Source organism: Harpia harpyja, chromosome 7, assembly GCF_026419915.1.
Source record: "Harpia harpyja isolate bHarHar1 chromosome 7, bHarHar1 primary haplotype, whole genome shotgun sequence".
NCBI classification, from domain to species: domain Eukaryota; kingdom Metazoa; phylum Chordata; class Aves; order Accipitriformes; family Accipitridae; genus Harpia; species Harpia harpyja.
Genome location: NC_068946.1, coordinates 18,277,713 through 18,303,657, shown reverse-complemented (window position 1 = coordinate 18,303,657; position 25,945 = coordinate 18,277,713). Strand labels below are relative to the sequence as shown.

The window sequence follows — 25,945 nt, the reverse complement described above, 5'->3', positions numbered from 1 at the left end:
ATCACCAGCGATGAGGTTTTTTAATATGCAAATAAGATAGCTGGCTGCATTACAACTATGTCAGGTTTCCAGCCAGAAGGCAGAAGAGACAAGCCTCAGCTCTGGAGTTGGAAGATCAAGGAGCAGTGGAGTTTGGCAGGCTCCCGGAGGAAGCCCTATCTCAAGTAGCTGTGCTCTGGTTTTGAGGGTAGCAGGTGAGATATACAAAAGCAAGTCAGCCTTATATAAAAACTATTATACCACAAAGCACTTGCTTAAAAACAAGTTGCTGCTTAGAAATTATGGGGACTCATCAAATGGTTTTTACCCAGAGTCTAATTATTATTTTTTTTTCCTCTGAATTCCTAACATACAACTGAAGAACTGAGTTATTTCTTGGCTGTAGCAGAAGCTAAAGAGGCAATGAGTCCTTTATACATCCTTCAGGGACACCTTAGGATATGGTAAGCAATCCAGAATGTCCCTATATCCAGAATGCTCAGAACAACATGTCTGCTGTGGTGTCACTTCTGACATCAGATATAAACTTCTTCCTAGCCTACACCTGAATTTCAATATTGATACATCCTGAGGGTACAGTTTAATAGCACGGTATTCATTTTGAATGCACATTACTATATTATGGAATATTTTACCTAAACACTTTGTATCACTGTCACCACCATTCATTAGAATTCATTATTGCTGCAAGAATCATCAAAATACTACTGAAGGTGAATAACTCTAGGGAAGGGAAATAGAGAAATGGATTAAACAACTTAATCAAAGTACATAGATACTCCAAGTTTGAAATTGAGAGCGTTAAAATAGAGAGAACATATTAAAAACAGAGAAGTATGGCTATATTGTGAAGAGCACCCCATCCTCTGCAAATTCTCTCTTTCTTCACAGATACACACAAGACAACAGGATAACTATTTCTCTGAGGTTCATTTCTCATCTAAAGTCAGAATATCTGTGAGCTTGTACCATAATTACTCCAGCAGCTAATTATGATGCCATAGACAGACCATCATGACTCAAGGACCAACCTGAGCAGCAGGAACAAATGCAAAGCAAACAACGTCTGTGCTTCCACAGCAGCACAGTGGCTTTAGCCATAAATAGAAAAAAGAATATGCAGAAGAGAGAAAACAGATGAGAGAAAATTCAGAAAATGTATGACGTTCACAAATACTCTCTACAGGTGAAGTGTTTTTAAGATTAGACTAAATATTCCTACAAGCAGCGTACGAACTTTGAAGAATGCAGTGAAGAATGCAGGGAAAATTTACAAATACAATTCTTCATAACAGAGGATCAGCGAGAACTTGTGGTCATACTTATACTGTTTCATGCTGAGTGCATGACAAGGTACTTACATCCTGAGCTGCCATTCATTGGAACCAAAGTGAAGTTGGAGGCCCAGGGGTTGCGCACGATATCCTGCCAATGAATGGTGTCTGCGAAGCAAAGAAATTTGTTCTGGCCAACATACACCCCTCCATTCAGTATTTCTGCATAAAAGACAAGAGAACATACTTGTAAGACTTTAGACACAGAGCTGATTAAAGCTATTGCTGCTTTGTGTACTGGAGAGAGAGGGCATGAAATTTAAATGCAAAAAATTCTCACTGTAATCTCACTTAATACTCTGAAAACTGGAGGGCAAGTAGCTTACAGTATTTGTAAACAGGAACCATTTATTTATGTGCAGAAGAAACCTGATGAAGACAGCCACACAGCTGCTAGATGGGTTACTGGATTTACCCGTTGTTCCAGTGTAATCAAGGACGGAACAGGACTGTTATTTGTGGGTAAAATAACCTTCAAGACTTAGCTGACTTTAAAAACACAAGCAATCAACCACACTATGCTTATTTTATTAATCTGTATGAACACTTAAAACATACAATAAACTAACATGCTCTTCTGGGGTAGGAATCTTCTGAGCCCACAGTACATGAGAAGGGTGCAGTCATCACGATGGCTGGAAAAGCATGTTTTCTGATCAGACTGTGCTGCTGTAATACCATGATCCAAAATACTCAAATACTATGATCCAAAACTACCATTATGTCAATGCCTTGCTGGAAGCTCTGTGTTGAAGGGAGATAGTTTCTGAGCAGATGAAAGTTGTTGTTGTTTGGTTGTTTTTTTTTTAATTTTCATGTCTATATCAGTTTGTTTAAAAAAATGGCTTGTTGCCCTATCTTTAAAGACTTGATTTGTCAAATCTCAACATGAAAATGATCTTACAGTTGTTGGTTGTAGCACGAGGGTTTTCTCTGGAGCAATAACTTGGTTTTTTACCCTCTAAGCTCTTGTTCAGATTCACAATTTCTCTACTTAACCTGGCTCTTGTATTTCCAAAGCAGAGGATAATCCATGTGACTTTCATTAAAGTTAACAGGAGTTATGCAGCTAAAACCTCCTGCACCGCTTAGTGACAAGAGAGTCAAGCCTCAGCAAAGAAATGTTGAAGGTTAGTTACTAATGTCACCTTAGAATGACATTAAGTGGTGCTATACAGTCAGGAGTGTTACACTTCTCACAGAGACATTAAGAGTAAATCTTGACTATGGTAGCAATGATTAAGGTCATCTGATAGTCCTCATCTCCCAATAAAACCTTTAAAAGCTGTAGTGGGAATGTTCAAGTTGACAAACAACAAGGAAGGAATTACTGCGTTATATTTTTTTTTAAATTTCAGGGTTTACAGGCCACAGCATGTAGAGGAGGTAGCCCCCAAGAAAAGAACATATTAAATAAAGGATCATCTGTAAATACATCCTTCCACCATATTAATCAGTTCAGAGTATTACTATTTCTTAGAAACCTCTGGTTTAAAAGCTTGGCTTTTCATTGAAAAGGGGCTTAAAAATGAAAACAATAATAATAATAATAATCTTATACAGAAAAGAGTCCAGATTAGAGATATAGCAATGATCTGTCTGTATGATATTCTTATGATCCCTGAAAAAACCCATGCAGCATCTGTTAGCAATTCTGCTCTGGGGAAAAAATGGGACTTAGAAGAACACTTGAAAACATGACTAGTGATGATTTCTCTGTGTTGTCCCAGCTATAGAGGATTACCTAATCCATTATGGCCCAGATTTTGATTAAAAATAATATCTAACAAGCCACAAAAAACTGTAAAATCTACATTCATAGCTTCTTAAACACTTGCACACAATTCCAAACAGTGTCACTATCAGTTGGTGCATCTGAACACCTGCCACTGGCAAAATTTCTGGATTTTAGAGCATTCACTCATGACAATACCTATCAAATTTTCTTTTCTGCTAGGAACTTTGAGGCATTCTTGTGTAGCAGGCAGCACCTCACTCTAAAAGTAATTCTAATAGCTTTCAATTTGTGGAGAAGGACTTTTTTCAGCATAAAAGTAACCAGAAAGTGTTCCCTCTCTACTGTAAGGAAAGCTTATAGCTTTCCCTGTGATTTATTAAAAGCAAACATGGAGAATGCTCTGACTTCCCTCATCACTGAATAATAAGCGCTGTTCCTGCTGCCCTTCCCCAAAAACATGATGCAGAATCTTTTTTTTGCCCTCCACTGTTACATTTTTCATAGGTGACAGGATTAAAGTTTACAGGTCTATTCATGCAGTGAGGCACTAATAAACCTGAGTACTAATATCAAAGATAGGCTCTTACAGATATTAATAAGCCTGAGTTCAAAGTTTAGTACAATCTTTAAAGTACTGGTGCTTGACTCTTCCTGCTCTATGGGATCCAGATTCATTCCCTTTCTACCTTCCTGTTCCAACCTGCTATCCTGCTTTTCTTTATGCTGAGTCCTCAGCGTGTGTAAATCAGCACAGATGCATTGGCTTCAGACTTAAACTCAAATGCATTTTGCACTTCCCTGCCCTCTCTTAGCAAGAACAATGCCTGGAAAGTCCTAATAAACCTTGTTCCATGTTAAGCAAATGAAGCAAAAATGTAATCAATATACAATAGAGTTACTGTAAAACAAACTCATCATCATCAAGTCATCATCTCATTTTAATTTACAGGACTGAAAGTGAGAGATAAAGTTAAACAATAAACAGGAGGAGAAAGGCAGGCACCTCTGCCTATGCAGATGAGCTAGCAAAGGAAGCCAGGCAAAAAGAGCTTTCTTTTCCTGCGTGCAACACCTGAGGTGCCTCTTTGCTCAGCTCTTTCCGAGGCTGGAGGAGGAAGGAGAATGACAAGTCTCCTAGTGAGTTTTGTAATTTCTACTGTGAAGGAAGAAGCTAGTTCCTGCCAAAGCAGCACTCAAAAGGATTGTGCACAGTGGAACGTATTTTAAATACCATTTTGGGGAGAGTATTCTTGTCTTCTAAAACAATTTTTTGTGACATTGGAAAATTGTTAGTCTAAGTACAACACTGCTGCCTGGGACAGGAGGCAGAGCACTCAGCTCTATCAGCTGCTGCCTGAAATACCTACTGTGCCACGCTGGCAGCAAATGTTACACTTGGACTTCTATGCTGCTCAGGGACACAGAGTTACAAAGGGGGATTTTGAAGCAAAAGTCCCTCTAGCTTTCATTGGGAAAAGATTTCCTTAAGATGTCAAGACAATTTTGGATGCCTTCTTGTAAGGTACTGATGGCCACACTTAAGAGTACCACGATCTCCCATTTTGGCACTAGGGCTGCAGCCGGTGCTCTGAGCAAAGGAGTAGGTCCAAGGTCTTTTGCCACTCACTCTGAAGTGAATGCAAAATCTTATCTCCCTTATTTGAGCTACATTACTGGCTTAAAAGCAGTATAAATCTGTAACTAGAGTTACATGAAAATAAATGAGCAAGTACACTGGCCACTGACTTCTGTCATTATTATGCTTATTGCTGCCAAATCATAGATTCATAGAATCATTTAGGTTGGAAAAGACCTTTAAGATTATCAAGTCCAATTTATATCTGCATATTATTAAAATTCTATTAAATGGTTATTTATTCAGGAAGCTAAATCAGAAATGTATTATCCATTGTATCTGCTATTTGCTTGCTTCCATTAGCCCAGTGATGAAGCAGAACCATTACCACATAATTTTGGTAACCTACCGTACAATACTTAAAATACTAACAGGGGAAATAGAAACATACAGGTCTCTGGCAACCATCAAACACAAGTATCTTACACTTTCCGTAAAGTGCCATGAACACGGATAGGTACATCACACACAATTTATACTTAGTCTGCTGAGTTCAAAAAGGGGCTAAATTCATACCATCTATTCTAATAGAATGAGTTTGACCTGGAGTCAGTGAAAATGCGTTACCAGCCACCAGAAGCTTAAGATCACTGTAAATAAGGTAAAGAAACACTAGCTTTGCAAGTGTGTTGTCTGTTTAGACCGGAGATAGAAAGAACTCTTCTTCATCTGTTAAAAAGGCATTTTCTTCAGCTGACTTTTTCTTGTGTACAGTGTAATCCCTCATGGTCTGTTATCTAATTTCTAATGTGGATTAAATTGGCAAAACATGTTCACATTGCGCAATGCATCCCTAAGTGCAAGTAAGTAGCGTGTGTTGATATGCAGTGGGGGCAGTAGGCACCTATTTAGCAGTAGAATCTGGTTCTAAAATTGTTATAAAATTGGTTATAAAATTGCTATTGCTATTCAAGGTGGCAAATTAAGAGCTCTTCCCTGGTGCTATGAAGCCAGCTGGCACAATAAACTGGAAGAAGGCATAGTGAGAGGGAAAATAACTAGCTCTAAAGTCGGCAGAGAAAGGGGAAGGAATTAATTAGGGAAAACTGTTGGGCCTGTCCACTGTAACCTCTTTAAAAGCAAAACAGAAGATATCTTATACGTTCCAAGCTGATTGTCTGCTAAGGAAACAGCTGTCTTTTTTACACCATACACAGGTATACTCTGGACATAACGTATTATATAACGCATGGTGATGATACCTTAACTTCCAAGGTCAGTCTCCATTAGAGCTGAAGCATCTTTGCATGCTGACAGGGCTGCGTCTTCGCCATCATCACCCAGGTGATGGGAATCTGTTGTCAGATACTGTAACACTCTCAAAACACAGTCATATTTCACCCAAGATGCTGAATGCATTATCTGAAAATGGCTTTGGCCTGGAAATTTCATGCCAAACCAAGTCTTTTGATCTCTTAGCACAGCTGATTGCTGATGACCCACTGGGAAAGCACTTCAGGTCCATCATTAATAAGCTGTGTCTTAAAGGGTAATGAGAACTGGGTGCTCTAGGAGACACTAGCTCATCCATCATCAATCAAGATCTGAAGTTTTTATACAGATGATTTAAGAAGAGTTGGACTGTGTAAAATTGAAATGTCACATTTGTATTGGGAGATGGGGGGAGCTTGGTAATGAAAATGAGAGTTTTAACCTTCTCCATTTCAGCTCAATGACCATACTCAAAAGCTCATGGATGTGGAATCTGTGTACCAGCTAGAAGTCCCAGACAGCCTTCGATCTCGATTATACAATTTCAAGTAAAGATTATTTGGGTCATTAGCTGGAAGTCAGTTTCAAGGCTTGATGGTAACAGCAAGATATTCTTTATTTCTATCAAAAGCAGTGTTATGTGCAGCCTGTGGGTCTATACTTCCAACTGCTGAATAACTGAGAACACTGGATTGTAGCACCTGAGCATAAATCTTCCAAATCTAGCTACCTATTTTGCTGCTTAAATAAAAATGGAGTCATCTGATTACCTTTCACTGAGTTTGATGGGGTACCCTTTTCACTATTTCACCGCAAATGTGTGTGAAGATGGGCTCACACGGTCCTTGTGAGTCATTTAGCTACTTCATTAAAGGACAACAGGCTCTAGTCAACCCTTTCTTTAGTGATCTCCCCAAAGAGAGCATTTGTTTCATGAATGGGTTCAGCCATATTAAACCAACTCAAAGACGACATTTGTATCTGCTCGGATTATTCCTCTGTCTGTGCATGCCCTGAATTCTTCCTTCCTGCAGCCTTATTAAAATTTAAGACACCAAATAATTTAGCTGGTTACTTTATAAAAGGAAACAACACTGCGAATTATCCCAGCCCTTTGCAGTAAAGTGCCAGAGTTATTTGTTCCATGACTACCTTATTCTCGGGGAAGCGCAAGTCTGTCTCAGGCTAATGGGTCCCATTTCACCTTGCACCCTGAGCAGTTACTGAGACCACTGGGCACATAAAATGGCCCCAAAGGGTTCAGGGCATGGAGAAAGTAATCCAAAATACTATGGAGGAGAGTAGAAACAGCTGAATCAAACAAGTAACACAAAACTGCCTCACCCATCCAAAAGGGAAGAAAACAGTTGGGTATAAAGTAAATTTAAGATGTGCTTCTTTTCACAAGAAACAGTCCTGTTCTTAAGTATAATTTTGTTTTCCTCAACACACTTGGCTTGTGCTAAAGGAAATGGTCTCTCTCCATAATCCAGCTAGATTCACTTGTCCTAGCGGCTGCTCAATTTAACTCATCATGCAATGATCACAGCAGCTTCTGCCTACTTGGATCTTGATTCTCCAAAGTGTTTAGGCCCAGGTTTACATTTAAATCATCTCCTTCCCCTCCATTCTGGAGGAGGCTTCCTGCTCCTATAGTAATTACTCTGCTTTGACAACAGAGAATAAAAAGATGTACCGATTCCAACCAACACTGCTTTTGTTAACCATACACCTGCCATCAGTATCACATATCCTTGATGTTAATTAATAACAGGGTAGACATAAAGCTGTATGACCAGCCTTAGCTCTAGCATTTCCTTTGCAGACGTTAACTGTAGAAGCAGCAGTAGCTGTTTACAATGTTACCCACCTCATTTGTTTGCTTCTTTTCTCATCGCTAGCTTTTGAAAGCTGTTTGACCCTGTTGACTTTGCAGGTGAGGAGCTTTCATGTAATATGTTGACTCTGTTACAGGGATATTAATTTTCAGAAGGAGATGCTAATTGCCTTACTTCTTTGTCCAGTCAAATTCTGATCCTGATTTTAGCAGTCAAGTGCTTGACTACTGTTTTCTTAATATAATTTGGGGGGGGGGTGACAGGTAGATTAACAGATATAACATTTTAACAATCCACGTGGCTTCCTGTGGGTTTCTCCAGATCGGGGAGAGAGGCAGAAAAGGGCCTGGCGGTCCTTGTGGGTGGTAAGATGGACATGAGTCAGCAGTACACCCATGCAGTGATGAAGGATGATCGCATAGTGGGCTGCAGAAGCTGAGCCAGCAGGTAGGTCGAAGTGAGGTGATGATGCCCATCTGCTGGGCACTCGTGAAGGTGCATCTGAAGCACTGGGTCTGGTTTTGGGCACCTGAGTGCAACACAGTTGTTGCCCAATTACAAGAGAGCCCAGGGAAGGACCGCTATGCTGGTTAGGGGCTGGAGGACTTGTCACGTGAGGAGAGGTGAGAGGACCTGGGCTTGTCTAGCCTGAAGAAGAGATGATTGAGGAGGAGGGACACCTAACTGCAGACTGCCTCTACCTAAAGGAGGGCTATAGGCGAACACCGAGCTAGACTCTTCTCAGAAGTGCACGGCTTAAGGACAAGAGGCAATGGGCACAAGATGCAACATGGGAAACACTGATTAGACATCAGAAAAATATTCTTCACAGCAAAAGTGGTTAAGCACAGGAGCAGACTGACCAGAGAAGTAGTGCTATCTCCATCTCTAGAGATTTTCATAAACAATGAACAACCTGATCCTTGTCTGAAGTTAGTCCTGCTCTGAGCAGAAGATTGGACCAGATGACCTCCAGATATCCCTTCCAACCTAAATTATTTTGTCCTTCTATGATTGTTAATCATCTATGACCACAGTACTTACAACACTCCATAAGCAATCCATTATCTCCATTTTTATAAAAGCACACTTCATTTTAAACTTTTATCTACTGATAAGCATTTGGTGATGCAAAACACCCATCTGGAACATAACATATATTTAAAAGCATGTCACGTGCATATATAAAGAAAGTACGTGCTACAGTATTTGAAATACAGAACCTATGTCACCATCACTGTCCCCCATTTCATGCAAAGGGGACATCTGGACTAAGAACCATTACAGCTTTCAGCATGAAAGAACTGTCGCCCTTCGATCTTTTTATTTTTGTTAGCAAAAAGAAAATTGCATTCATTTAAGTCACTGCAATGAAGCACTGATGAGTTTCAAATTACTGTTTATGGAGAGCATGACACATCACTAGCTCACCCCAGAAGGCACATTCTTGAGCTCTGTAAGAGCGGCAATACACCAACAGTCAGAAATGAGCAGTCATTTCATTCACAGGAGCCATGACTTAACATTCAGGTAGCACAGCACTACCTGATGGGGATATCTGCGTCCCGGTTAGCAGTGCCTGCGCGTTCAGAAAGACATGAGCCATTTCTGCAGTGCGCTGGTATGTGCCTCTTCAGTGAGTCCTCTGATAACACACCATTGCTTGGCAGCGCTTACCTTTCAGTTGTTCCAAAAAACATACCTCTGAGTATGGATTTCAGCAAGGAAGCACAGCTGCGGGCATCTGATTATTCGAAAGTTACTAAAACCTGCTGAATCCAAAATAAATCATCTCTCTTCTGCCCTGTTCTTATTCTTCGGCAGAAAGCCAGCAGAAGGTGCAGAAGGGGAGATGATGTGCAGCACACTGGGTGCACCAACAGGGCAAACAAAGTCTCCCTGGTGTCCCAGCAGGCTCCAGAAAGCTGGAAGCTCTGATGGATACCCCAGTACTGGAATTCATTTCTGCTGTCTGGTCATCTTTCATGGTGAGCATCCTGTGGGACATAATCTGGTGTAATAACCCAAAGCAGCTGTATCAGCACTTGCTTTGCAGTCTTTCATGACACAGCCCCTGATTTCTGTGTCAGGCATCCTCCAAATTTGTTCAGTGAAGACTGAACAGACCTCAGTGTCACTTCTTCCGCCCTCTTGAAATGCTACCCATGCCCTATAGTTGCAACAACTCCTTCATCTGTCACACTCATCAGCCTCTGCAAAAGTGCAGCAACAAGGCACAACCAAGCCACCCTTCCTGGCTCACCATGATGGTTTCACATTCATTTTTCCTCATTACTTCTCTAGAGCTTTTGCTGTGATTGATGTGTTTCTCCAGATGAATGGTTTCTGCTCCTGAGGGGAAGTATGTTTATTTGCCAGCCCTACAACATCAATGGCTTCCAGGAGTTTCCTAGTGCCTCCAGGACATTTCCATTGGCTGCAGATTCACCCACAAACTCTACAGAGAACCACCAGTCAAGACTTCCTGGGAGTAAGATTGCAGACTGATCCTTCAACCGTCCTCCTTTGCCTATGACCAGCTGTTCTGCTAGTTCAGAGTCCTGGTGTATGATACTGAGACCTAAACCTTACTGTCCCACTGCTCCAACAGGGACTCATCACACCTCCTTCCCTCCCTGATCTCAAGGGCAGGCAGCCACAATCAAGGGAGTCTGAAGAAACATGGGGCAGCAGTGGAGAGAGCGTCCTATTCCAGGCCAGAAAAAGTGGAAGCTGGTGCTTGGAGCCACATAATAGATAGGAGGTCCACTGAGCCAAACTGAACCCTTAAGGAAACCAGCTCTCCACTGAAGACTACCTTACATTTCACAACATCTATGTGGGCCAAACTTGAGAAAAGGCACTGAGTGTACTTATTTTTTTTTTTCCCCCTAAACTTTTTACAAAGTTCTCTTCTCATAGGATGTTCATATTTCTCCACACAGGATGAGGCGACATACTTTGACTGATACACTTCTGTGTTGCCAAGACAGACACAAGCATTTTAAATGCCTCACCTTGTCAGGCCATTTGCTATATAATATTTTGATTGTAATGTTTCATGTCTGCTGGTGGCAGCTCTCAGTTTACCTTTTCCATCTGCTGAGATATGTAACTGTGAGACTACCATGTCCCTGTTCTCTTGGCATCAGCTCTTTACAAGAGGCATCTTGGAAGTAAATGTTGCCCGACAGTTTGTCTGCCATTGCTGCTGCACCCTTTCCAAGCAGGCTTTTCACGTGGAAGTCAAACAGCAGTAGGAACAGAAACCTCAGCAGGGCCAGGGGCATCTGAATGCAGCAGGGTTCCCTGCAGCATCCCCAGGAGCTTCAACTCTGGCATTATCTGATGGTATATTTTTAAATTCTTTTCATACAACCACTGACAAATTCAAGAAGCCTGCTTTCTATCCCAAGCACATCTGGCACTCAGGCCATGCACTTGGCAAACAGACTGATGGCCTTCTGTCTTGGTGCACAAGTGCCTCAAGTACATCCTGATTGGCATCAACATGCAGAAATTCCTTCTCCCTTCAAAAAAAAAATAGTTAAGATCTGGATGTAGTGGTAATTTCCTCCATTTTCTGAAAGGCTGTAAAAAATTACTGGCTCCGTAGAGCCCTTCTCTTTCAAAACTGTCATAATGTGGCTTGGAATAATCCTGGAAGGGTGCCCAGACCCACATCCAGCTGCATCCTGCGTTTCAGTACAAGCATTTGCATACAGGCTGGTAATTGGCATGCAGCTGATTTTATGCCAGCTCCAGCAATTGCATAACCTAACTAATCTTTTTTCTGGGCTTGAAAGAGGAGTCTGTGTCCGCTGAGCTTAAAATTTCTATATGGGATCTGTTCAAGTACGCTCTCACATTTCCATACCACATTGTTAACCTCTCCTGAGATATGGTGTCGACTCTTTGAAGAGGAATTTTAATTGAAATTTGTCTGAGGTGGGAAGTGCCTGTGCCTTTCCCTGGCTCTCCTGTACTGAAACTGTGCGTATGACATGCTGAAAATCCTCCTCCCGCACAGAGGACTGTGAAGTGACTCTTCTTTGGCTCCTACGAGCCATAAGGACTTTGGATGGCATTTGCCCTCTCAGCGCTGTGCCTGGGGACAGCCAGATAGCCAAAAGAAGGCCTGTAAACTGAGAAACATGCATGTTAATAACAGCAATCAGTAAGGCCTTCTTTGTAAGTTAATGAGTTTGATAAGGTCTGAGCCTCAAGTATCCCAACTCATATTTTTTCCCCTTTAACTGCTATAATTGCTAGGAGGTCACTGTCAGTCCTGCTTCTTGCTTGCGCATGCACATTCAGTTCAGGTTTCAAATCTGACGACAGGGAACCTGTCCACGCTGCTGAGCCACCAACCCTGTGGAAACACAGCTGACATGCTCCTGCTAACTGTTCTCCCTTCCCAAAACTCGTGTGCCTTCTGTGATCATCATGTTTGACCGCACCCTTTTTGAACCTTAATTATGCCCGTTTTCTGTGCATCTATTATAAGGTAGTAGTGATACCATGGCAACAACTAAAATGTGGCTGTCACGTAAAAAAATTCCAGAATTCAGGCCAATTTTCCTTAAACTATTAACCTCAAACCAGATGCTTAGGTGAGGCAAATAAGCACATGTGAATTCATGCCAAAATAACTACTTTGGATACGGGGAGCTAAAGGAATGGGTGACAAGGTTCTAAGCACAAGAGAGAGTTCAGGGTTAGTTCATTCAGTTTTTTGAGACTACCATCTCTCTCCTCAAGTGTTCCCTAGTTCTTCTGCCTGCTCTTAAATATGAGCCCTTCTCATCTCCCACCAATCCTGATTTTAAAAACACCTCATCCTACACATTTAGCTTTTTAAAAGCCACAATGAAAACATCCTCTTCTTTCTTTCCATCAATATTTTGATTGTAACCAACATGGTTGCAAACATTCTCCCAACACACCTCTTTCTTTTCCCAGTAAAAGAATTGCATCGAATCCAAGCTGCTCGCAGTTACGATGCAGTAGATCAGGAATGATGCTGTGGCCTGGAGTGACAGAAGTAAAACTGCAGTGAGATCTAGGTCTCCGTTAACAGAGGACATACTCGGCTCTCAGTAATGGCTTGTCACATGGTGGACAGTCCCTTTTCTAACTCGTTTCTGCTCTGTATCCATACAACCTTCTTAGGAGCAAGTGTTGCTTTCCTTGTCGTATCTGATAGCAGAATACACTTTCTTCCTGGAAAAAGGATTGGTTTCCTTCCAGCATTTTACCACTCTGCAGTTAAACTAGTCCAAACAGTTTCTGTCGGCAGGCAGCAAAAGTGCAGTTTGTTCTTGTCTACGCTCTAGCTAAACTGCAGCTGGCACTGATTGATATTTATTTCAGTGAGATCATTTTTAATAATGTAGACAACAGGAGGGAAGAGTAAGTGCCCAGACCCACCAATTCTGTCATACTAACTGCTATCCTTAGCATTAAGAACAAGTCTTAGTAATTTTTTGCCAAAGAGCTTCCCAAATAACCCTACACAAGAGAGGGAGAGCACACAAACAGACCATAGGCTGTGAACAGAGTCACTGAGAGCAAAACAAAGCAGCTGTTCTCCTGGCTTCAGGGCTTGGCGGGGTAGGGTTCAAGCCTGAATCTCTGCCCCTGCATTGCCCATGGTTAGCTTTGTGGCTTTTCTTACCATTGCCTTTCAAGGTTGATGCATCTCGGACACAATTTATAAATAAATAAATAAATAAATAATCATAAGAGATATCCTAAATGATAATTTTTTTTCTCAGTTCAGTGAGTGCTGTGCCCCAGTACTGAATAAATGTTGGTAAAGGGACAGGAATATTCATCCAATCAAATATAGGGGGAAAAACATATTCTTCTGAGTTATTATAATGCTTTATTTGGCTTTAATAGCTTGTCTTTCTCTTGAGCTTCAGAAGTTGTTCTTGCTTAAATTGCATAGGCAGTCAGTGTAAGGCTGCAGAAGTTATATACCTGGCTATTCCTGGTCTTCAAGGGCTACAAAACATCTGCTGCTTGGCAAGAGCAATTAATTAGCAAAATTGAAAAGATGGTTCCTTTTTTTGTAAAATGGCTTGGATGAAGAAGCAGGGGAGGGGGAGACGACTCCAGGAAAGCCAAGCCTTGTGAAGGTCTGTAAGCTGTGTGCCTCTGGGCAAATTCCCAAGGCTGAAATCTCAATGAATTTAATGGTTCTTAATTCCACAGGATTTCTAATTACAGCCAAAAGAAGGTAAGGAGATGTGATGTAATTGTTTAAATGAAAATAAAAGAAAATAAAAAGCCTGTCAAATTTACTAGCTAGTCTCTGAGACACAGCTCCCCACACGCTCAGCGCCTGGGCGGGTGCTCAAAGCAACTAACTGATTCCATAGACACAATGACAGGAGAGGAAAATAAAATGGCTCCCAAACCATCTTCCCCACACCTCGTTAGAGGCTGCCTCCTAATGAAGGCGGCCTTCTCTTTCAGTCCACCTCTATAGGTCTGACAAACTTTGGTGGCTACGAGCAGCTGCATCCTGGAGCTTCCCTACGTTCATAAGAAAATCTCCTTCTCATCCCAAATTGTCCCATATGCCAGCTCCCTGCTCTTCTCCAGGTCTTCTCCTGGCTTTGGGGCTCACTCACAGCCTCCCTGCCTGCCCCACCCTGCCCTCCAAAGGCACACGGGCACACACACGGGGGGCTCTCAGCCAAGGATGTGTTGGTCCCAGAGCGCTGCAGGGAAGCAGCCCTCCTCCCTGCTACAGCCTTCCTCCCCCTGCCCCACCGCAGCCTCTGCTGCAGAGCATGTGGCACCCACACGGGAGCTGCTGCCAAAGCACCCTCCCCTGTGTCACCCTGCCCATTTCTGCCTGTTCTCTGAGCCACAGAAGACAGCAAAAGCCTAGTGGTCTCACCCAGAGACCTGGAGAAGAGAGGCAGTTTGTTAAAAGCCATCACCGATGTCTCACCTACTCTATTAAAAGCTTTCATTTTCCCATCGCGAGCTCGAATGAATATTCCCACTCCTGCAGGGCGAGGGGCCCCACGGTAATCTGGGGAATCCTGGTGCTGCAAAGCATGTCAGACAAGAGGACAGAGAGAAGGTGGGTAACTCCACCGAGCGCTTGGCAGGGAAGGGATTGAAAACGGCAGTTAGGCTGAGCACTGTGGTGTGAGCAAAATCTTTTCCAGGGTTTTAAGCCCATTAATCACTGGCTTTCATCTTTTAATGTACACAAATATCTTGCCCTTCCCTTTTTCCCCTGTTTTACACCATTTTAGAATTAAATTCTTAGAAAAGGGTCCTGTGAATGACCCATGTGTCAGATGGAAACACCTGTAAATCACTAGCAAGGGACAAGCAAGCAATCCCCTGAGCTCTGCAGACACAAGCACCTGTGGAGAAATCCCACCAGGAGCCAAGCCTGGGGCACAACGCAGTGGTGCAGCATCGCTGGCCATCCCCACTGACAAGCCAGACGATGTGCCCCCATCGCACAGCAGCTGGTGGGACCACCTCCAGCCCCTCTGCCTCTGGGTTAACCCAGGAGGGGATGAAGGAGGTAAAAAAGTCTCCACAAGGCACAACATAAAGTTCAACCTTGGTCTTCTGGGTCATACCATTAGCACAAATCACAGCCTGCGCATGAACAAAACCATCTCCTCGCACATAGAAAAAGGGGAAATTCCTAAAACATGTAACACATACGAACCTCTGATGATGTACCAGAGCAAGGGGTACCACATGCAGAGGCATGTCTGAGTGATCTCTGGAAATGACACTGCTGGTACATGTGCATTTTGGAAAGAGCTAGTACTCTCAGGTGAATTGGACCAACATCCGCTTAAAACCACACTGGTAATAATGGACTTATGAGTTTGGGGCTTTTTTTTTTTTTTGCTTCTTAAGGTACCTTTTTTTTTTTTCCAAACAAAGTTTTCCCACTGACTGTGTCAGTCTCCTGTCTCAGCACCCTTCTAACTTAATACCACTCAATGGTTCAACAAAGCTCCCACGCTGGGGCACTGCATGGGGTGCACGTGTGTTGCCAACTCTGGTCTGCAGTATTTGGATGTTTGGTTATTTTTCACTCAAAAGCTGCCAGGTGCTTTCCAGGGGAGCTTAGCATTGCTAAGAATGGTAGAAGGAATTTTTGCAAACAACTGGCAATATTTCTCCTCCCCTTTTCCCAAGGAAACATTGTAGTTTGACAAGAGGAAGCACGTTCTTTACGATGGGGCTCAGTGCTCAGGCCTAGCACAGCAGCACTGCACAGGTCACAACCAAAGCAGATCCCAGCTGAGGTTGTGCAAGAGGGGAAGAGCATCTCCACTGCATCCATCTCTCCTATGAATTTGCCTTGTGTGAGACTGTCTCTGAGGAGGCAGGCTGGACCATTGGGGAAGGCAGAGTTGGGTGAGAGCAAGAACTGGAATAAGCAAGCTGAGCTCAGGCTCGTCTTCCTCCTCAAGCCTTGTGAAGCACTCCACCTGCCTGAATGTAAGCTCAGCCTGAGCTAGCTCAAGCCTTGCTCCTTCCTGTAATGTGAACAGAGGAGAAAATGTCCTTGACTGCCTGCCAGCACTTGTCACAAGAGGGACAAAGTACTCAGGACTCCAGCAGGCACTCTGAGATCTCTGGATTCACACATTTACCGGTCTGGGATGCAAAATATAGCTCCGAGCAGCTCTAAGAGTATGCTGTCAGTGTCATCAGGACCCAACAGCTGCTGCCACGGGTGCTGATGCATCTCTTGCACTTGCTTTTCTTCACCTGCTTCTGAGTTAAGGAAGAGGTGATTTAAGTCCAAACAAGCTTAAACCTGAACTTTCTGTTCACAGTTACCTAAATCTGACACAGAGATGGTAGTTGGTTCAACACACAACTCCAACCACTAAAACACCAGCTGCTTTTCCAAAGTACAGCATGTACTATACTGGACATGAACACTGCAGCAGGCTGAACTCTCCTCGATGCTGCCCGCTCTCCCTGTACCACACAGTATATTGGTAACAGCATCTTACTCAGGTGCCAAATCCTCTGGCAGAGCAGACAGAAATCAGAAGTTCTGGCAGCTCTTACCTGCATCTAACTCTCAGTGTGCCCTGTTGAGACTTGAACTTGCATCCTTCAAAAGGGCAGTGCCAGCACGCCACAGTAGCACCCATACTGTAAATTAAACATACCATATGGCATATAGGTACTTGGAGGGGTCTTAAGGAAAGCTCAGCTAAGAAAAAACATAAAGGTACTCACTGCACTCATTTATAAGAAGACAGAAGGAGAATATGGCCACACATCAAATACACAGCAGAACAACCTTGCGATGATGAAATGACCACCTATAACTACAAATTTAGGAATTTTTTTCTTTGGTGATTTTGATTCCTTTTCAGGAATAATTAACCTTTCCTAGCATATGAAATGCTTCTTGCCAGACAAGAATAAACAGAAGACTAAATATGTCTCAAGGCTGAAAAAAAAGAATCAGATCTTCTGTTCAGTCATGGGGTTCCTGTACATTTTCCCTTTAAACCCATAACTCAGTTTTGTATTTACTTTGTTAATTAAAACTGAGATTTATTAAATTTGTAACTTAAAAATCCAATAAAGAAGAAGCCACCACAGGCAAAAGCATTTCCCTTGGTATAGCTGTTACAGTAGGCTATCAATCAGCTACGAACACGGATACACAAATTGACTGTGCCTATCAGAAAATGATAAAACAACATCCCACTGATGTAGGAAAGTTTTGCTTATCAGCAGCATGTGCCTTTAATCCACAGAATATAGAATTATGTTCCATACAGGTAACTTCAAGGATGAGGTGTTTTTCCTCTGAGGTACTCCCCACGCTATATTATTATTATTCCAGTAATACCTATCTCAGAAATTAATTCAATGCAAGTATCCAGGATGCATGGAAGTTGGGAAGAGATAGGACTCTATACATAAGGGATACCAAAACCATGCTGTTCTTTACCTCAGATTTTTTTCCAATAATTTTGAACTGTTCATTAAATAACCAGTGCTCTTTGCCTGAGCAAGACACTGAACTAAAAAGAAACCCTGAAGAGAAATAGTGCAAACCTGCCCTGAGAGCTTTCATGTGCTTCCTGTTGCTAAGGGGTACAACAAGTTCTTGGTCTGGATGAATATATCACTGGGCTCTTCTGAAGAGCCTGTTGGGCTAGACAGGAGGTACGGCAGAAACTGGATGGGATGTTAAGATGCATTTCTTCTGTACTCTTCTCTCACTGCTTGAAAAACACATAAGAAAGAGAGAGAAGTCTTTAACTTTTAACCTTGCTGTATATTTGCGGAAGGATGTACCAACTTCGGAAGTTTCTGTTTGTTTGTTGATTCATTGTGTAATTAACCTTGTGCTTACGACTCAATGAATTGCTAAAAAACCCTGTGTATGTGTCAGTGCCTTTCTAAATAAAATACATTCAGTGTTCTTAAATGGTATTGTACTAGCAACAGTAAAAACCAAAGCCTGGCCTAATCATACAAATTATTACAGTAAATATTTCAGGACTGAGTATGGCTTTTGTGTGGTACTAAACAGTGGTAACACGTAAGAGATGAAACTCGTAATGAACCTTACACATTCTCTTGCATGAAAAATTAACTTTTAGGCTTAGAGTTTCTTCACTCCCCATGCGAGTGAGATTTCTCAAAGACTACAAACATCTTTTGCTGTAGCTCCCAAATGTTTTTATTTATTTGCTGTGATTGTTTGCACAAGTAAAATCCTGCTCAAAAGAAAACCAGAACGTCTCAGAGACACACATAGAAGAGCTTGTGTATCCCTTCAAACCAGAAAAATCCATGTGGATGACCTGAAACGCCTCTCACGGCCTATTTCGGCATATGGGAGTTTCAATCAATCCACCAGGGACCAGAAATGAATGCCATGATGAGCACGACCAGCCACCATGCCCTTCAAATAACAACTAGATTTAACTCCACTGCAATGGTTTTATCAGCACCTCCTAGCTAATCCTGATCAGGAAAAATATCTATTGTGTTATTTGGATTGAAAGATAAAATCATGTAAAAAAAAAAAATTTTTTTTACAGTGATACACCAACAGGGTATCAACCTGGCTGCAAACTATCACAAGCCGCAGTTACACCAAGTATAGGTCTTTACGTATTCTTGATCCAGTGGGTCTCACATCTATTTGCACAGCTGAGGAACACACCTTCCTACAATTTCAAATGTTCTTTACAGTTTTTTAATTTGAAACAAATATAAAACAATCCTGGGTCACTTGAAAATATTTCTACTGGCACTGAAGTTTTTGTTTGCTGAAATGTATCAGTACTCGTATATATTATTAATATAGCACTTATTAAAATGGACTTGAAGGCTAATAAATGGAGTGACCCTTTTAAAGGCCAATAAAACGCACCAAGGCAAATAAAAAATACAAGAAACTCACGTCAATTTTTAAATAATCAAGGTCTTTAGGAAAACAAATTAATACCCAAATAACTGTCATTCCTGAACTGTTTCTTAGCCAAGATAACTTAGTGACTCAGCTGCCAGCCTGGCAATTAGAAATTGGCAAAGTACCTGATTGATACAATAACAGTACTTAAATTAATGAAGCAGATAACACCTATAATCAAGGAGAAAAACCTTGAAAGGGTCTAGGTAGCATGTTATTACACCACAAAAGAGTTGATTTGTTTTGATTTCAGTTGTGCCTCAATATGTTTACTAAATGTGGTTCATTTTATAGGGACTTTCATCTCTTTATGCACACAGCAACTAAAACGCCAACTTGGTTAATGATAAATCCCAGAGAGTTTTCAAGTTTATGGGATGTGAAACCTATAGAAAATTTCAGTTGCCTCTCCCTAAAAGCTGTTGCTGACTATTTAGTGGCAATCAGTTGGCAGACCAGAATTTCACAACCACTCAGATCTGCTGCAGATAGAAAATGAACTGATGGATTTCTATGTCAAAATGAGCTCTCTGGAAACTATCCCCATTTCTCAGTGACCTCAAATTCTGTTCTTGAATGTTTCTGACCACTTAGCACATCCACGAATCTATGAAAGCATGCAGTATTTTCATTTATGACGGATTTTAAACCACGCCTGGTGACGCCCTAGCACGGTGCCTCTTTGCAGCGATGGGAACTTTCAGCGGACTCCAGTGGAGCCGCAGGCTCTCGTTGGGGAATATTTCAGGGCTTATTGCAATTGGCCTTTTGCCAGCTTCCCACAGAGAAAGATGGACTAACTGGAAGATATATCACCAGACCCTGACACTTCATATTTCTCCATCACTGACAGGACCCTCATCCTTCAAAAGTCCATTTCAAACTCAGCTGTCTGAGAAGAATGAAAAATCATTCTTCTAAAAAGTCTAAGCAAGTAAAAAAAGACAAATGGATTTGATCCAATTTAAAAGTTGTTGAAGATGTAAAATGACATGAGAAGACACAAGTACTAGTTTATTTAGGACAGCAGCCTAAGGTATGGGCTTCCTATCTTTGGTAAACGCAGGCAAGCGGTCTTTTCCAAAGCTTTACTTCTATAAGGGATTCATATTAGAGAGATAACCTTGGTATAGATATGATGTCCTTTGCTCTAGCACCTGTCACAGATCCACTTTCTTGTCTTGCCAAGCTCTCAAGGGGCATGCCTGCTCTCTGGAGTAGCAAAGGGAAGGCATCAGTCAGAGTGCCAGAGGTTGTCGTTAAAAACAAATGGAGAAATAACAACAAAATGAAGAAACGCCTAGTGCTTGGGAACCTCTGCCAAAACCTCTCCAGTTTAAGATGTCACTATTGCTGTAACAAAAGGACTAGATGAAACGCACTTATACATGCCAGTGTTGCTACCTTCATAAATTGTTGGATCAATTCCTAGTTGTATTAATAATCTAGTGCTCTGCCGTATTCAGAGAGTAAATACCACTGCTAAACCCCCCCCCCCAAACTTCATAAGCCCTGCTAAAAGTATATTGTTCAAAGGATGCAAAACCATGCCTTTTATCAAATATGTAAACTAAATATGACACCTAAGCCTTTAAAATCAAACGTTATGCTTTTCTTCAGTTCATTTATACCGACAAGGGTAAACAGCATGAATCTACCAAAAAAGAAAGTGGGAGAGAAAAGACCTGTTGTGCAGGCACTCGGAGCTTTGAAAGACTGACTCCGCATTTATATTATGTAGACAGGGGAAACCCAAAGGATTCACAGTCTAACACCTCCCCTTCCTGTAATCCAGGCAGATTACTTGATCAACACATTGTAACAGGAAGGATCCATTCAGATCACATCTGCCATGAATATATGGACACGCAACAGAATAACGAGCTATCTGATCTAAGTTGCTTCTTCTCTTGCCATCACTCTGCTGCCAGAGGCCAACTAAGAGCCCTGGCACTCAACTAGCTTTGCCATGTTGCTCAAGTCCTCCCTCCACTCTGTATGCTTCCAGCAGCGGGAGCACAGACCCGAAAAACTGAGGCACCCAGCGTTACCGGCTCGTGCAAAACCACTACTGTGTGCAGGCCCCATGTTTTGTGGAAGCTGCCTTTTCCTCAAGGGACGCAGAGTGTTAGCTTTGAAAGGCTGAGAGAAAATCTGAAGTCCCTGAAACACATCTCAGATGCTAGAGTCAATAATACGGTCAATAATGAAAGACCCACTTTCTTCTTCCCGCTGGTAACATGGCGTACTTTCAGCTCACCATGCAAGCGCTGCCACCTCTCCTCACGTGTCTCTCAGATGCAGTTCCAGAATGAAGCTCCCATTGATTCCTACTTTCTACACACTGCTGGATCAAACACTGTACCTACTTATTTATGACCAGAGGTTTTTAGGTAATAAAGTGAAGCAAAACAAAACAGAACTCAAAACACATAAAACGTCCTATTTTCTCCTTCTCCTTTATACACACTCACTTAGCAAAACTTCAGCCCAGGGAGATGTGAAATCCATTCCAAGCATCATCGAAGAAAGCACGTTTAAAACAGGAAAGCTACAGCTACAGTATTCGACACTATAAGGCTTTTTGCTTAACGCTGGGTTTGGCAGACTTGTGAGGCTTGTAGTCCAGAAATAAAGACTGGCAGCAATCTGCCCATTATTTTTCTGGTGCAAAGGCCACAAAGAACAAGCTTTAGGTGAAAACGACTACCATTAGGCAATTTTAGTACCATCAGCTCTTTTCAGCATTCTTCTTTTCATTTCATAGAACACACTGATGAACAACAAAAGAAGTAAGAGCTGTAGGATCATGAGAAGATCATGAGAAAACACTCAAGATCTACAAAGAGTAGTTTCCACACGGGATTTCCCTTTTCCCTCTAATTTTTGGATTGAATTTTAAACTCTGAAGCAATTAAATAGCCTCCTAAAATGTGAGCAGAGCCACGAATATGGTTTTGCATATAGTCAGGAACTCACCTCCTCATCAAAACGAGGCCTCTCTTGGCAAGTTTTTATCAATAGCTGATGTACAACATTTTCCTAATGTTATAGCTGACTGGAGTAAATAAAGCTGATTATAACTTGTAAGATTTTAATTTCTTGATTAATCACAGGCATAAGTAGTTATGGTTTGCACACTTTAGGACTATGCATAAGAGAAGTAGCAACACAAGAAACTAGTAACTTATTGCAGCTCAGAAAGAGGTGAAACAGCTGATGCATTCAAGGAACCAGATGTTCTTGTAAGTACTTGTAAAACTGAGTTGAAGCCATCTGGTCTCAGCACTTCGCCACTTGGAAGATGTGATACTGCATTCTCAATTTCCTCTCTTGATACCACTGATTCTAATTGAGGTTTCTATTCCTCTGAGGGTCATGGGGTGTTATGTTTCTCCCAGAAACTATGCTCTGGTTCAAAAGTTACATTTTCCAGTGTAAAATGAAATTTAAATAAAAATGAACAAAATACCCTGTCACCTTCTCAATCCCCATATCCCCCAGAGCTGGTACCATAGGTGAAACTGGAAAGGGATAGCTAAGTATCAATAACAGGTTGACTTTTTCTCCAAACCTCAAAGTCTGCTTTTGCACTTCATTTACAGTTGACACTTTGTTGGGTTGACACCACGAGGCTGGGAAGCAATGAACTTTGGCTTGCAAAGCCCAGAGAGTTATTTTAAGACCTTCTGCTCTGTGTCTAGGTCACCCTTAAACACTTCAGGCTGCCAGGGCTGTCCTAGTGGAGGTTATTATCTTGTACCAGATTCCTCTTTCACGGGGTTTCCTCGTGTGGTATAACACTCCCAGGGCAGACCTACCCTTCACATTCCCATACGCCTGCTGAGGGTTATCACCAGATAAAAGGGTTGTGGAGATGACTGTTGTGGCTCACTAGGATTTGGCTACTGCCAGGCCCACTGGAGGCCATCAACATGCAGGTTTAATCAGAGCATCTTTGAAACTAGGAGGACCTACATGCCCTTATTTTATCAGTGCTGGGGCCTTAGCATGGCTGAAGATCACATTTCGGTCCATGGAGCCATGCTGATTTACAGCATTTGCCAATTCAGCCTTACATCTTTTGCTTTGCCCTTTAAGCACATATTTTTGCCTTCCAATGTACTCGCCCTTCTCTGTGATAGCTCACAAGTCACCACTCAGGAAAAAGATGCTCCATCAGGATAAATGCCAACTGCCCTTTAGAGATACTTGTAATAAAGCAGCTTTCATGCTGGATGTTCCCTGCATTCGTTCTGGAAGGGGACTCTGACCACCATACCTGGTCACATCAGAGGCAGTGCTCAACACATTTACATTTTTAAATACACTATGCTTGGAACAGTGCTTCTGATTTCTGTTTCTTTTTTTACAATTGAATAGGCTACGCAAAGTAAGTGTCAACCTAATAGTTCATGAAAGCACTTTTCTGGAGAACAGATGTTAACTGTTCATCATGAATGAACATGAAAAGCTCCTGCTTTGGATGTGCACAGGCTTCATAGGCAGGGTTGCACAGAAAGGCCATTTAGAAGTTGGAGTTTGCATCACACTGCTACCTGCAAAACACTCCTAACGGTCCATTCCCAAAGGGCTTTCTCCAGGCTGACTTCAAGTAAATCAGGACAAAGGCTTTTTGATACTTCTGAAGTCTGTATCGTGGCCTATCAGGCTTTATTATTGGAAAAGATTTCCTACCACAATTTTTCTGTGCCCAGTTTATTTGGGTACTTCTAGTTACAGTTCATTTCTTGTGCCTGGGCTTTTTCCTTCTGAATTTAAGCAAAGAAACAAGCTGAGCTTTCATTGCTGCGGCATTCACAGCCCTCCACAGTATTTCATGCAAAATTGAAGACCTTCCAAATCTGGATTCTTTTTGAGCTGGAAAAGTTCTACCAACATGAAGCATTTTCTAATACTCCCTGCTGCCATCCCACTTCCGTAATGGCAGGCTTGCTTCCTTTGTAGTTTCTTATAACAAGCCAGAACAAAACCCACAGCACGTCAGGACTAGAAGCATTGCCCATGTATTGAGAACACGCTGCTGTTCCCACATGACTGCATATTGTTTCAGAAGAGCTTTGATGACATGGTGTCAGAAATAAACCAGCAGAGAGATTGCTCCTGTCAAGTAATCACAAATACCTAATTTTAGTGCTGCAGGATGTTTCAGTTCTAACAAGACCCCAGACCAACCAGAGTGAAAGCTGTGCCGTTGTAGTCTCTGCCCTGCAGAATTTAGGAAGAACAAGGTGAAATCTAAGGTGGACTGAGGTCGCTGGTAGAAAGGGTCTGTACAGAATGTCAGAGTTTCGGAGTACAGAGTATCAGAGCATCCATTGAGAATGCCATGTATTGTGTTTATTGTGCACAAATATAGCTTCCTCTAGGAAAGTGGGTTGGAGAGGTTATGGTAGAAGTCAAAGGCCTGGTAATATGAAAATGCTTTTCTTGGATGCCTGGGGAATTTAGCAGAATCCTGCAAAATATTAGGAGACACGGGCTTGGATCTGATGGTCCATCCAAGGCCTCCCCAGACTCCAGTGGTGCACCACATGCGGCAAATGCCAACAGAAGGGGAGATTTTACCATTACTATGCAGTTTGCGTGCTCACTTGTCATAGCAGAAGGGAGCACATTTGGGTTGAACTCTTCATTAACTTTTTCAGTGTTATATCACAGAAGATTCAAATCCAACAAATCACTCCAGTGACTTGCCACCTGGAGTTGATGAATTCCTGAAATCAATTATAACACTGGGAAGAAAAAAAAAAAGGACATTGGCAACTTGAAACTCTCTTAGAAGAGAACGTCAGAAGAGAACATCTCTCCTAAACCAAGAAATGGTGGAGGCAAATGAAAAATGCTTACACGAACAACAGAAAAGAAAAATAAGCTGATAAAAAGGCATAATCACACCTACATCCATGGGGTTAAATGCTTAGCCAGAAGCACAAAGGTCTGGATCCTCTTTCAGAAATACCAGACCAGAACAGTGAAAGATCTGATAGATGGAAAGCAGTGTAAAACATGTGAGATGAAAAAACACCAAAAAGGCACAGAGTGCAAGATGTACTGCTTTTTTTTGGCTTATCCACCTGTGGCAAACTGTAAAGTAAGTTTTGCTCATTTGTAGTGGACAGCCTAATTCTAAAATAAATACAATGGATAACCGGTGTTTTATTTATTAGCTAGGCACCCACCAGCGATTGATCAGCCATCTACCAATATTCAGTATGTAGTACATCTCTGGGTACTACTGCAGTACAAACAAAGAAATCGATGTACTTTTCTGGGTGCTTTACAGTGAAAACAGTAAAGTTGTAGTGAAAGAACAGAGACATCTGCACAGCCAGGTGCAGGTCCACACTGACTGCTGGATCCTGCAACATGGGGACAGAAAGCAGGGATGATTACACAAACCTCTCAGAAGATTTGGCCAAAACAATAAACCAATGCAGGAATTTTCTGGGATGGCATTTCCAGGAATTCCCAGGCTGGCCATCCCAGCAAGAAATATGGGTATTCTGTTGTTTTACTACTACCAACACTGTGTAAATACACAGGGCTCACCTGATTTAAAAACATTAGGAGATAGGGGCTTGGCCAAAGCCCCAACAAACCTTAGTGGTACAGCATGAGGACCAGACCCCAAAGGAATGGGAGATTTTTATTATTAGTATGTATTTACAAGCTCTTCTGACAAATCCTGATGCATCCAGAGAGTGC

General features: G+C 42.0%; 1 protein-coding gene across 8 annotated transcripts in view; it reads right to left on the bottom strand.

The window, feature by feature from the left end:
- The window catches only part of ERBB4 (erb-b2 receptor tyrosine kinase 4), a 666,663-nt gene that overhangs the window by 230,207 nt on the left and 410,511 nt on the right, over positions 1–25,945 (bottom strand). For all 8 annotated transcript variants that reach the window (XM_052792389.1, XM_052792388.1, XM_052792393.1 and 5 more), the window contains exon 4: positions 1,362–1,496. In XM_052792389.1, coding sequence (XP_052648349.1) covers positions 1,362–1,496 — 135 coding nt within the window. The remainder of the gene's footprint in view (positions 1–1,361; positions 1,497–25,945) is intronic.